At 38.0% G+C, this 14,519-nt stretch overlaps 1 protein-coding gene across 1 annotated transcript in view; it reads right to left on the bottom strand.

The window, feature by feature from the left end:
• MET (MET proto-oncogene, receptor tyrosine kinase) overlaps positions 1-14,519 on the bottom strand; it is a 108,648-nt gene that overhangs the window by 5,140 nt on the left and 88,989 nt on the right. The window contains exons 12-19 of the mRNA XM_044423084.1: positions 13,124-13,270; positions 11,082-11,238; positions 9,863-10,003; positions 5,972-6,202; positions 4,490-4,570; positions 3,547-3,728; positions 3,094-3,203; positions 272-437 (exon numbers count right to left, since the gene is read on the bottom strand). Coding sequence (XP_044279019.1) covers positions 272-437; positions 3,094-3,203; positions 3,547-3,728; positions 4,490-4,570; positions 5,972-6,202; positions 9,863-10,003; positions 11,082-11,238; positions 13,124-13,270 — 1,215 coding nt within the window. The remainder of the gene's footprint in view (positions 1-271; positions 438-3,093; positions 3,204-3,546; positions 3,729-4,489; positions 4,571-5,971; positions 6,203-9,862; positions 10,004-11,081; positions 11,239-13,123; positions 13,271-14,519) is intronic.

The following is a 14,519-nucleotide window of genomic DNA, read 5'->3' as shown; positions in this document are numbered from 1 at the left end:
GGCATGTTTACAGTAGAGAACAGTCACAGTCAAGGTATGATCTAAAATTTTAACATCTTTTCCTGCCAAAATTCTGTGGTTTGTAGATGTGGACATAAAAGCAAAATAGGAATAAACCAGTCATAATTTGCAAGCTGACTTAGCTCTGATTTAGGATTAGAAGGGGTTTTTTTTACATTAATCTACCATATCTTTTCCCCTTTAATATTTCCAGGAATGCCTTGAAACGTGGAGTCAGCAAGAACTACATAAATAATTATAGGCACATTACCACATCTGACTTTGTAGTGAACTTCTGAGTTTGCAAACTTTCCAGTGCCATCCATTTTACTGGTAGTTTGGCTCCAGTTTTATTGTGTACACTGTAGTACTCTTTATCATAGACATCTCTAGCAAGGCCAAAATCAGCAACCTTGACAGTGAATTTTTCATCCAGCCTAGAAGAATGACAAAAATAATGTTCCAGACCTGAGAAGACACATTTTACAATCTCTTATGATGCCCTTGGAATCAGTTTCCAAAAGACATCTTACATATTTTAACAAGTAGTAGAATGGAGAACTATTACAATAACTACGCATCAACATAGGAGCAGAAACCCAAATAAGTTTCAGTGATCCAGTATTTGGAAATATTGAACAGTAGTGTCTCTGCAGGTTCTTATCAGATCAGTTTCACAAGAAAGATGCACAGAAATAGGGTTCTCTGAGAGTACCAAGAAACAAGTGGAAATGCTATTTTTTGACAGTAGTTGCAAAGCAGCTCTGCTGACCTGTCCAATCCAGAAACAAGTGTTTCTGCTCATGTCCAGGCTTACTGTAGGAATTTCTGTTGTACAATGATGGGTCCTGCTTATTTCAAGGAACTGACCAGAGGAGCTATTACAGAATGGCCGTAGTGTATACTGTCCAGAATCTCCTAAGTACTCTCTCTTACTTTGTGTTTACCATAAATGGAACTACATTTAACACAACTAGTCTGCAAACACAACTGAAATGTATGGATGCTATAGCTGAGAACAGGCATACCCATATACCTGGGCAACATCTGTGCATTTCAGTGTGGCTTGCACCATAGAAGTCTACAATAGCTTCTACCCTGATGTTTTGTTTTAAAAGTATTTTTAACTGCTACTTGCTTTATTTTTGATATGTGTGATTCTGCATTTTTAAATCGTCTTCTGTTTTTAGATGCCTATTTATATATTTTAAACAATGCATTTTGTTGCTGCTCTTAAAACACTTTTTAATGTGTTTTATGATTGATTTTATTATGAACACTAAAAAATTCAGCTATAGAGCAACTCACAAATTAAATAAGTAGTAGAGACAATACTAATAATTCCTCTGCATTGTTTTACTTCCTGACTCATCCACTTTTTTATATAAGCAGAACTAGTCCTTAACAGGTATGTAGGGCTCCTATTAGAAGAAATATCCACTATTCAACATGCTGTTCACTAAGTGTGGGCTGGGTTAGATGCTGGGTGTATGTTAAACCAATCATACAGCCATCTCACCACATGACAACCAAGGACCACTGTAACGTATTTCAGGTGAGCAAGTAAGTGGCATCTGACCTGCTACCAATCTTTAATGTCTTAGAACCTTACCAATATAAGACACTTTTAAGAGTAATAAACCAGTGGGGTAATATAACTGCAATCTGAATAGTTAATATGGAGCTACTTTATTGATATAGTTAATACTTACAGACACAAGACGTCTGCACCCCCATTGTCACTTTTTATGCTAATGACAAGCAGACACCACATATCTAAAGAATAAACTCTATTAATTAATGCTGCTAAGCTCAATAATTCATAATGTAGGTGATGAATCAGCATAATGATGCTGACAACTATTGTACCAATCAGTCATTGTGTGAACTAAACTGTCTGGTCACCCAGACACTAATAAGGTTCTTTGCATAATGCTTGGTATGAAAATTCCTGCACAGCAACGGTCAGAGAAAAACTAAGGCAGAACTATGTACTGAAAGATTTGTATCAAAACAAATCTTGTTTGTTTTCTTCCAATAATTCCCAAGTGTCCATTTCAATTAGGTACTACAGTGAAGACATATAGCTTGTAAATAAGCTTAAGTGACAGAATAATGAAACAAATCAGGAAAATTGTTCACAGTAGTTCTTGAAATCCTTTTAAATTATTTTTGACAGGTAAATGCCAAATATCATAGCAAGAAGAGGCCATCATTGGTTTCACCTGTTAATTCATCTGTAATTATTTCAACAGGCAATAGTTCACAACAGGCTAGTTCACACAGTCAAACAGCCTTCTATGGATTATTTAAGCCATGACAAGCCACAACCTGAATATTCAAAATAGCCATCAGTATGTGTGACAGGCCCCTGCAGTTTATTTTATCCACGATGGGCTGAAGTGTATGCTGGTGACCATTTTGAATATTTGAGCTTCTATCATGAAAACCCAGGAACTATGCGTTATGTAAAAGTTATACAGTCCTTGCATAATCCATAGTTTCCTGGCATGTTATTACATGCATGGCTCTAATACTTAAAGACCGCCTAGCATACACTAAGGCTCATGATGGCTTAAACAGTCCACGGTGGGCTTCAGTGATTATGCAAACAGTGTAAACATTCTATACAAGCAAACTGTTTCAAAAGGTGCTTTCTTATATTGCACAATGAAATAAAGCAAAGATGGGAGCCCTGGGACTTTTTCTTGAGCAATCAAATGATACGCTTTCTTATGTATCAAGGTTATTCTCTTAAGCAGAGACATTTCAGTGCAAGAACTCTGCAAAGAGCATACTTTCCTGGAAGTAAGCCCACCTTAATGCCATGGAAGTTGCTTCTGAGTAAATATGAATATGATTGCACTGTATGAGATCTCAGCAGTTCTGGGCATGGGAATTACATTAATGGAAGCCAGCCCAAGAATGTTAAGAGCATCACTATGGGCTCCAGAGTGGAAGGTACTTCGATTATGGAAACAGCAGCAAGAAAAGATAGGAAATACAAGATCAAGAATGCAAGTAAAGGTGTGTGGTGTGGAACGTCCTTTCTTCAAGCTTTATACACCAATATGAGTACATGACTACACTTACATACAATTTCTTGCTGCTAAATCTCTATGGACAAACTTTTTACTTGCAAGGTATTTCATCCCTTTTGCCACTTGGAGGCCAAATCCAATCAAATCCTTTACTGTTGGGTTCTGTAAAATATAGATAGTGACATTAAATATAGATAGTGAAGTTAAAACAACACAGTATGGAATACTAAGTTACATAATCAAATTGACTGAATGAAGCTTTAGTTTCTGCCTTTCTATTAATAGGCTCTATTATCTTACCATTTCTGCTTGTGAAAACAAGTCTTTGCTTACTAGTGAAGAATGCATATGGTCAGCCAAAACATTGGCAGAAACACCTTCTATGACCTTTGTTCATGGAAGTTTACAACATTTATAAGTGAAGAATGATCAATCAATTTATGGTTTAGAAAGAGCAGCAGTTGCCCATTTGTGTTAATACTGAATGACTTCAGAATATACTCACATGAGACTCATTTCTAATAAAGTTTCGAAGATCTCCATGTTTCATGTAAGGAAGCACCACCAAAGGTGACCCTTCATTGGGTAAGCATATTCCAAGTAATGATAAGACATTAGGATGAGTGAAATCCTTCATTATAATCCCTTCTTTTAGGAACTGGGCAACTTCATCCAAGTCTGTAATCCCTGAGAAACGCAGTAACAAAACCAAATATAAAATACCCATGTATCCCATTCCTAGTACATTTTTAACACATTTGAAAAGTAGAGAAACATTTCAAATGTTAGTCTTTAAAGTCCCCCCTATACCACAATCAAAATAAAACTGTACTGACACATGTATTAAAATTTAGCCAATGGTTCTCTCACAAGGTTATATCCAGCACATCTAGCCATAAAGGAAAGTCACAAACTAGTGGGACTACGCACTGCAGATGTATTGGACTCCAATCTGTATAACTAAATGAATGTTACCAGAATGTACTTAACACATCCACAGCATAGATGTGTAGTTCCAGAATTCCTTTTTTCTTACACCTCCCCTCCCTTTTCCTAGACCAGTAACAATAAATACATGTGCAACACCAGAAGAGAGTCATTACTATTGTGTGCCAATTTGTTCCTGCTGTTTTCCAACTGTTTCACTCATGAAAAGTGAGCATAAAGCAGCCCAGCAGTGTGTAAAATGATACCTCTACATTTTCTTTCTTTCCTTTAATCTTGTATATACTGGGGATAGAGGGAAAGGAGATGAGCATTCCTCCACATGGACATGGCGAGACAAATAAATCCTTAGAACAGTTTTCAGCAAGACATACAAAGAAGCCGAGTGAAAATAGCCCATATTCAACTAATACTGTTAGTAGGTGAAAGTGCAATTCCGCAATGAAATAAGACGTATACTTTAACACTGATTATTGATCATGATCAAAAACCATGTAACTCACTATTCAGGGACTTCACAGCACAATGAATTTTTCGGCCATCAGTATCCAATAAAGTTCCATGATAAACACAGCCAAAGTGTCCTGCAAGGAAAATAAGAAAGATTAGCCTTCGGTTGTTTCCCTCCACAAAGATTATAGTTTTGAATGTCACTGTAGACATTATTTTTCCAGCAATATGTGGTTGATTTAATTCAGGACAGACAAAAGAAAGCACTTTGCACAATACACAAAACTTACTGAATTCCCTGCTCCAAGAAGCAGTGATGGACACTGGCTTAGATGGCTCTAAGAAGAGAGTAGACAAATACATGGAAGCAGAGCTATCAATGGCTATTTAACTAGAGTAGCCAAATCTCTGAATACTAGATACTGATGTCAAACAACGAAAGAAGATTGTTGCCTTGTGACTATCTTGATGGTCACCCTGGGAAACTGTATATTTGTCTAGATTAGCATTCCCCAATCTGGTGCTCTTCAGAACTGTTGGATTTCAACTCCCATCAGCTTCACCTTGGAAGTTGTAGTTCAAAATTTTTGAGGGCACCAGATTGGGGAAGGCTGGAGTACATAGGTCTTTAGGCTAATAAAGCTGGGCTCTTCTTATACTAGCTAATACTGAAACTACTTTCAGTGTAACTGTTTCAACCTTACTGGAACATATAGATGATGGGAATAGTTCAACAGTTTTCCTATAGGCTCATTTGTTAAACCAGGCAAAAGGAAAGAAGCAATTGGAGACAGAGTAAGCACCTTTATTCTTAAGGAGTAAGGTTAATCAGATACAACATGGTGGATATCCATTCAGTCTGTGCCAATGTCCTCAAGCTGATTTCATTACTGAATTGCCCATCACTTTCAAAAGGTGGTCTTAAAGACACATAATGCGGTTTACATGCTAAAGATGATGGTTCTGGTGCCTGGGCATTCAATATAAGCCACTCTGAAACATTTGGATGAGGAGCCAAGGAAAGCATATCATGGATAATTCAAGATACTGATATATAACTAGTAAACATTGCAAATTCTACATTCCTTATGAAATTGATATGCTCAAATGTGAAAAAAATCTAAGAAAAATCATGCCCACTGGACTTCAGCTGCAATTCTATACATGTTCACTTGGGGGTAATTCTCATTTAACTTATTGGACCTTAGTATGGATTTGAATCTAATTTTCCCCAATAAAAGCCAAACACATAATCATTTAATTTTGTTTTTGGATCTAAAAGTTGGAACTCTGCAATATACTGTAGTGCAAGTTTGCATAATGTAAGAAGACAAGGGGGACTCCATTGCTTTGTTTCATTTTAACACAAGGAACTCATTGAGGGCACAATCCTATGAATGTTTAGATAGACAAAAGTTTAGACAGACAAAAGCTCCCAGCATGTTCCAGCCAATCCTTAGTGCCATTACATAATAAAAGTGACTGGTGGATGTCTGCAGGGTAGTGTTGATTTGAACACACATTTAAATTCCTACCTCTTCCTATTACTTCACTAAAATGTACTATCAGGCTATCGGCACCAATAACCACGTGCTCCACTTCTTTGACCAAGTCAGGATTTAGGGCACTGATGTCAATGTGGACATTGGTCTGCAACAATGGACTGGCTAAATCAGAGTCTCCAGTAGACAGAATGGGAGATAGGTCTGTGTGAGGATACTGGGCTGGTCTACATGATCCATTCTGAGAGAAAGTTGGAAATTGATCTAGGAGAAAAATAAAAGCAATTGTGTCAAAAATGAATTCCATCACAGTAGGTTTACTTTCATGAATTCTGTAAAATTTTCTACTCTACTTCTCTAAAGAAATTGAAATGCGTCTTACAAAATTATTAAACATGTCAAGTGAATAAATGGAATGCAACAATTCCCAAAACACTCGAAGTAGTATCATATAATAAAAGGAAGCACATATTTAGAATGAATCAGCTTAAAATCAAGAAGAGCATGCTAAAAGCTCAGCAGAATAAAAAAAATCAAGCCTCAAGCTTAAAAAAGAGGGATCCAACTTCTCTGTTCCAAGGGGATTAATCTGGGTATCACAATGGAATTTGAGCCAAGTCTGAATTCTGGAATCTGTACTGAATGCTGCGTCTAATAATAAAAGTTGAACAGGAAGTTCTTCTAGGTCAAAGGATATGAAGGCCAGGACTTTTCTCTGTGCAAATAAACCACTATATACTTTTTCCTTTATTTATTGGAAAATAACACTGTTTTTAATTATCACAGAACTTTTACATATGTATTTTAAAAGGGCAAATTGCCCTCCACACCCATATAAAGCTAGTATTATCTTCCTAAGGCTCACCAAGATTGCCATGGAGCAATCTGAATTTTTACTGTGAAGGAAGTGAATGGTAAAGTTTCACCTGAATTTCCCAGAGTCTCTCTACTTCAAACCAGCTTAAAATTATATCCAGTTATCAGTACTTGTGTTATCCTTATGGGAGTGTCAAACTGGGAAATGACACATTTAGCAAAAACAAGGAAATAGCAGACCTTGTCTTATTGTCAGATTATAATTTGGTGGGCAACTGGAAATCTGACAAATACTTAAGAGCCCATGACTATATTTATCCAATGGTAAATATTCAACTAGGAAAATGACTTGAGTGATTCATTTCCTGAAATTTTAAAAGCTAATATAGTTAAGTATAACAGATTTTCCCACAAGCCTTTAAAATACATTGAACTACAATTCACTTTGCATTGCATTTTAAATGACTTAATCTTTATTAATCATATAAACTATTTTTAGAACATAGAATATTTCCAATTTTTAGAACATAGAATTCACGTCAAACTGACACACAAATGAAAGAGCAGAAAAGAGCATACCAAAAACAAGTGAACACAAGTGAAGAAGCCCTAGGTAGGCATCCAAAGGTGCTGGATTCATGTCCTTGAACAAGGTTGGTTCCAATCTATACTTTTGCAGAAGCAATGTACTATTTGCACTGGTAAAAAATGGGTCTGGCTTAATGAAACATCCATGACATTTGAAACTGTGCAATGTATTTCCAGTATGAACCTAACCCTAACCTTTGCCAAACTTTAAAGCCCTATGGAATACAATTGGAAAATTATGTCTACATCTCTTTCATTTAAATTAACATGGTTTAAAAGCATTCAATTTTCCCTGGATTGGGCCCATTTAATTTTATTGGTTCATCAGCAAAGTGGGCCTCCCTGTTACCAAATCACATAACACCTCAACACTTTAATAAAAATTGGGCTGGTGGTAAGATAGCAATGTCCAATGACAATATTGTACAAGGACAATATTGTCCAATGACCATTATATTGTCCAGTGACAAACAATGGGTTAACTGGATTGTTTAACCTCTAAATAATCCAGAGTGTCTGGGTTTGGACATCAGGATAACAACCTATTTTTATTTATTTGAAGCTTTTCTATACTGTCCTATTATTGAGAGTCTCAGGATGGTCTTACAATAAAATAAAGCAAAGTACAGTATCATCTTCTATAAAGCCCTAATTAAAACGATTTAAACCTTAAAATGGGGCACCACCACAGAGAAGGTCCTTCTCCAGGTAGCCAGTCACCTAATCTCCTTCACAGAGGGCCCCCAGAGAAGGACCTCCAACCCAGATCTTGTACTGAATAATTGTAGGATATTAACTGAAAGTGGAAGTGATGAGTGACCCAGAAGCAGCATGTGCAACTGCTTCTCCTTGTTCTTAATAATTCATGGGTTGTTGTGAATTGTGAACCAGCTCATTATTTTATATTTCACCACACCAGCAATGTTTCCTACAACACAGGTAAGTAAGAGTTCCAGCATTATCTTATGAAGATTACTGTACTCAAAACCAGAATTCTTGAGAGCTAAGAATTAAACATACAAATGGTGCTGACCACATGCTCTCCAGCTATGAAATGTTTTTTAACAGTTTCAATTTTAGTTGTAAATTGACTTCAATTACTGTACTGTGTAAACAGAAAATACTGTATGAGATATATGTTGCTGAACCACCTAGGCTCTGATAAAAGCATGATCTCTGACACATGTTTCACCCCTGCTATATAAGTAAGTAGACCAGTATTGCCATGGTTCAGAGGAAGGGTGTTCACATCTTTTGCTACTGGAGTGGTGCACTGAACGAATGCAGTTAGAGGCAATGGTGCTTCAGTAGTATCAAGAGCACTTGTTGACTATTGAATCTCTCATAGATTCTCAGTTTAGGGCAGATACTTCTTAGCTGGTGAGAACTGTTAATTTAATGATCTTTGATGCTCACTTCACATGCGCACCCAGTAACTTTCAGATGTGTAAGTGAAATGCACACTCCTGGACCGTCAGATTTTTGTTGTTGCTGGATTTTTACATGTTGTAGAAAACAAATGGCAGGAAACAACTGGCATATAGGAAGTAGTCCTTGGAACTCCTTTGTGTTGTTTGCAAGCATGACAGTAGCCCACTTGCATGAACTAGCAGGCTGACCCAGCTGCTGCAGTTTCTGTTATTACAGCAGCTTACAAGTGGGCTGCTGTGATTTCACAAGCTGCAGCAGTTGCTTTGTAACCCTACAAGTAGCATATAAGGGTCATTAGCCCACTAGCAGCCCCATGAATCATGTGGGAGGGCTCTGGCCATACGAACTCTCTTTCCATAAACTCTTTGTTTCGGAGGCAAGGTTCTGTAGTCCTACAAGAGTGAAAGAGCACATGAACTGGGCAAAAATAGAAGTGTGGAAATTAGGATGGGTCAGGAAAGGTTTAGTTGAAAAGGGTGTTCATAGAGGATGGACCTGAAAAGTAGAGGCAGAAGCAGTTGGTGGGACATGGATGGAAGCTACACTAAGCCAATAACTGGAGATCAGTCAAAGCAGAAAATGGGAAAAGGGAAGAGATATAAAGAAAAATGGAGGAAGAGAAAGAGAACAAGAACTTATTTATTTTCTGACCTCCAAGGCAAATATCTCCCCCAATCCCAACCAAGTGGAATACTTAAAAATGCATACTGCACCAATGGTGCCACCCCATCTAGTGCATCAAACTTCTGGCCATCATCAGCCACCAGGAATGTGAGCTGGGAGAGGTGGCATGCCATGGAGTCAACCTGTGTGCTGACAGGAATCCATTAGGTAAGTGGTTCTAAAGTGATACAGCTGTACCACAGAAAGCCTGCAAAAGGAAAGCTGTCATAACATATGTTCCGGCTCCTCATCAGCAGTGCTAGAACCTTGAAACTCACTGAGTCAACCCTACATCTATTACAGCATTTTCAGTTCTGGTAATGAGCTGCAGCCTATTTCACATTGTAAAATACATAAGGTAAGTAGAAATAACAGGCAGCTAAAATATGGCAACTGTTCGGTATTTACTAATCAGAAAAATAATACCTTCTAGAAAAGTTGATCTGTAGTCTACAGATTCACTTGACACCATTTCAGTTGTAGGGCTCACACTCCTTGCACTCACAAGTCTGTCCAAGTGAGGAGTGTGCACTCTTCCATCATAGCGGACAATTTCTCTGCCTAAATCTTACAATGGAGAAAAGCAAGAGTGTGCCAGTATTACAATTAAGAGGTTTATTTTTCTCTTGGAGTAGTAGCAGAGTGAATTTTACAACAAATCTTTACAAACCTGCATTGTCTTAGAAATCTCAGTTGTCCAAAGCAGTGCTAAGCTGGGGAGTTCTGCAGGAATAATACTGCAAAAACTATTTCTCTCCCACCATATGGCAGAAGATAAATATATTTGCTAAGCTTAGTGTCAGCCAGATATTAGAAACTCACTAATTGCCAAATCTGCATATTTGACCACAGTACAACACAGTATTCCAAGTCTTGGATGTGAAGTTAACTTTGTAGGCAGCACATGTAGCACTGCAGTGCTGGAGAAGAGATGGCCATGCTACAGAAGGACAACAGCTGAGTTGATCGGCGTTCTGATGACTGACTACTATATATTTAGTCATTCAAGGAATTATCATGCAGAAAAGTCTCCATAATCCAAACCTATTTGCTTACTTTTATAATCTTCTTTGGTTTAAACTAGAAGACATGTGAAGACTATGCTGCCTAAGCTTTTCATTGTTTAATGTTAACTCTGAATGCCATCTTTAAAAAACAGCAACAACTATTAATAATAATTCACCTTTGCTGCTCTTATGGCAGGAGTAGTCTCAAAACATCTCCGCAGTTGTTGCTAGCTTTCTCCTTCATTCCTGTAATCCCTCTCAAGACTACTGTAGTGCATTACCACTTAACTTCCTAGCCTTTTTTAGCAATTGAGAACAATGTGGTATATTGGTTACAGCACTGGACTGGGGCTTGGGAGAACCAGTCTCGAGTCCTCATGCAGCCATAAAGCTCACTGGGAGACATGTGAACAAAAAATGGAAAGGAGGAGGACTATACAAGCTACTGTGAGTTCCTCACAAGAGGAAAAGAGGCAGGATGTAAATATAATAATAAATAAACTGTAACAAGCTCTAAGGCAACATCCAGATTTGCCCACATTCATTCCTCACTACTCTTGGCTCCTGCATACTTCCTCTTACTGTGTAAGCTTCTTTTTATGGAGTGAAAGCGTAGTATGTAAAATAATGACCATTACCTTTGATTTGCTTTCTTTTTTTTCTCCACAGGAAAAGTCCAAGCAGTAACAAGAGAAGAATTGGTACTGACACAATGCCTCCAATAAGTCCTGTGTAATTCTGTTCAGCTTGAATCATTACTTTCCCAATAACTACAGATGAAACTTCTTTCTTCCACTGAAAGAACAGGGGAAATCACAAATGCTTCTTACACACAAACCAGAGCTCAACTTCATTTGGGGAAGCACAGAAGAGAAAGTCATTGCATAAATATCTATCCAAGTCATGTGTGTAACCATTTTTCCTTGCGAGTTCCTGTCTTTTTCTTAGTTTGGTTTCCATGGGCATAAGATGGATAAGTATTCTTCAGAATATTCCACCTAGTCCTTCTGGTGCAGGAGAGCCCAGTTCCCAGGCATCCAGAAGTTGCTCACATAGCATCCAATGAGCCAGCTTCTTTATAGGTGACGAGTTTGCCTTTATCCCCTCCCCTTGTGATTTTACAAATGTAAATCAATTCCTCTTACCTCCATTGGAGCAGGAAGAAAAATCAGTGATACACAAGTACCTGCGTTTTCCCAAATGGGGCTAGGAGAAGCTCGGTGATGAGGTATGACAGAGAAGGCAGCATGGCAGAAAGAGCAAACACACCTTTCCCGTCTAGCTACTGCTCCAGTCAAAAACAGCTGGATTATTGTTTTTTAATTATAGTCTAAAGAAATTATCACAGACCTCTTGCAAAACAGCTGTTTTAAGCCTCACAGGGGTTTGGGGAGGCCAGAGAAGAGAGCCTAGATACAGAGGGTAAAGAAGCTGAGTGATGGCCGGAATATGAATCTGCTTGTCTGCTACGATCAGCTGCTGTCCTCTTTCATGTGCTGTTTCTTTCTGAAGGACAGTAGCTGGTAGTGGAGAAGAGGATTCTCTGTTACAGCGCCTTGTGTATGGAGAAGCCAGGCTTCTTCCTCATTATTTGTGCTCCTCCAACAGCTGAAGATTTCTTTTTAAATGACCTTTTGCTTTTGTCATCGTTTAACTTATTGTTTGTTTCAGCTCCTTGATTTTTGTCTTTGTCTTTGTACCTGGTACTGTTTTAACCTGGTAATCTTGTTTAAGTAAGGATAGTATTTATTTGGTGTCTGTTTATATATTTTGTTAGCTACTGGGAACAACTGTTTTTGGGAGAGAAAAAGCATGTTCTACATTCTTGTATAAATAAAATATAAAAATAATAGGCACCATCTGCTTATACAAAAAGATACTTGTTCATTAGTGGCAGTTCTATGTGCTAATATTGGTGTATAATTGGCTTGATTTGTAGGGTGGGTGAGTCTCAGTGAACCATGATATGTGCAGCCAGTAGACATGGTTCCATGGCTTGAGCAACTGGTGGAAGTGACCAGGTTTACTCAGGAGAAATAAGGGATACATTTTGCCAACATCTGCCACCCAAACAACTTGATTACACCCTAATATTACCATATCAAAATAGATCACTTTCCTGTTCCACCAGCTCCATAAATCCTGCACTTTATTACCACAAGCAAAATAAAGTTTGATCATCAAACAATCGGGCAACCACATATCATCAGACTATTACCAATGTGACTGAAGTAAATCATGTGCCATGATCTATCAAAGAACTAGCCTGACACTGTCCACATTTTTCTGAAAATGTGAACAGTTCCAGGACTACCCGTATAAAGGGAAGGTTAAAGAGCAACCTTCAAGTTTTAATCTTCCAGGATGATTCATTATTTTTTGTAAATTTAGACCCGCCCAATAGATAAAGCTCTAATTCATTCAGCTGGAGGTGATGCTGTTGTATGTGGTAAAGCATGCAAAACAGCTTAGCTCAGGAAATTGCACCCCACTTCACAAAAAAGAGAGCCAGAGGGAAGGGAAGGGAAGGGAAGGGAAGGGAAGGGAAGGGAAGGGAAGGGAAAGGTTATAGAAGGGCTGTGCTCATATGTAAGACACAAGCCACTTCACCATCCACTACTCTAGAATTTGGGGCAGGATGAAGCTTTTCAAGTACGTCATGTTACTGCAGAGATCATACCACTATATTTAGTTCACGGTTCATTTTCAGTAGCTCCTTCGGAACAGTACATGAAACAGATTGCAACTTCAAGGTGATATTCTCACAGCTCTTGTTTCCAACTTGTAGTATTTCACCTTTAATAGCTTCCAAGTCAATATTTTTTCCCTAGAAAAAATGGATAAAAATTATTAGAAAAAACATACAACAAAGACAATGACTGGGCCCAGGCAACATGATGGGTTGTGGGTTGTGGCTGAAATGGTTATCCTGTTGACTGAACCCAGCCTAGGTAACACACCATGATTAACAACTCAATGTCCAACTATGAGTTCTCTTCATGAGCTGTTGGGGCTAACAAGCCATGGCTCACTAACATGACTGAGTTCACATAAAACAGTAACACATTTCAACAACAATCCAAAGCTCAATGTCACCTCACATTAAAGCTATACTCAGCCTTTATCATATCTGAAACCAGTCAATAAGAAAATTCTACCAAGATAGGTTCTTTTTTCCTTTCACACCTAAGGAGAAATAAACTAAAACAAATAATTAAAACTTATTTTTTGGAGAAATAAACTAAAACAAATAACAATGAATACTGGAAGGCATCAATTCCTTAGTCAGATAAATGCATTGAATTGCTGCACAGTCATTAAAATCCATTAAACCAAGGGGTATTTTTTGCTTAAAACACTGAGTTTTATGGACCAACTTCAATGGACAAACAGAAAATGATTGCCCTTTCAAATGGCTACTGCAGTGTGTTGGCTCTGGTTGTATCCTGCTATGTTTTCCTCTGTCTGTTCTCTTTCAGATAAGCTCAACTACCAACCACAATAGTAAACGGGTGATTCATGATTCAGTGGGATGCTTATGGCTTCACCCTTTCTTCCCTTCTCTTAAGTGTTTTGGTACTACCTTTGGTATACATTATCTCAGCACTTTGCAAATGCTGCTCTGTGAGGTGTGGCCGTATTTGCCTTACATTACAGCCTCGGAATAAATCCAGACAAATTTTTATCCTTCCAAATGCTCCTGGGAAAGTATTTGCATATATACTGGATCCTAACAGACAGTAGACAGACTTTAGTTTCTGCCACAGTCAATCAATCTTCAGGATTGCTATGATCCATTAGCAAAGTGTGGATCCTGCTCAATTGCTTCCCCTGCCTCAGTCAGGATGCTAAGTTATGACCCTATTTGCACAGAATTAGCTGAGTTTCTAAATAGCACAGGAATACATTACAATAGTGTGCAATTCTGCTCTCTCTCCTACAGCCTTAGAATAAAGATCTAAGAAAGTCTTGCCATCTTGAATGGCTACAGAAATCCATTGCATATTGAAATGCAGAAGGCTGGACAGAAAGAGTGCTCCTGAGTGAAAGCCCTATAAATGCACTGCTCACCTAAT

This window comes from Varanus komodoensis, unplaced genomic scaffold (genome assembly GCF_004798865.1).
Source record: "Varanus komodoensis strain SLA01 unplaced genomic scaffold, ASM479886v1 scaffold13_1, whole genome shotgun sequence".
NCBI lineage: Eukaryota > Metazoa > Chordata > Lepidosauria > Squamata > Varanidae > Varanus > Varanus komodoensis.
This window is presented reverse-complemented; position numbering and strand designations above follow the sequence as displayed.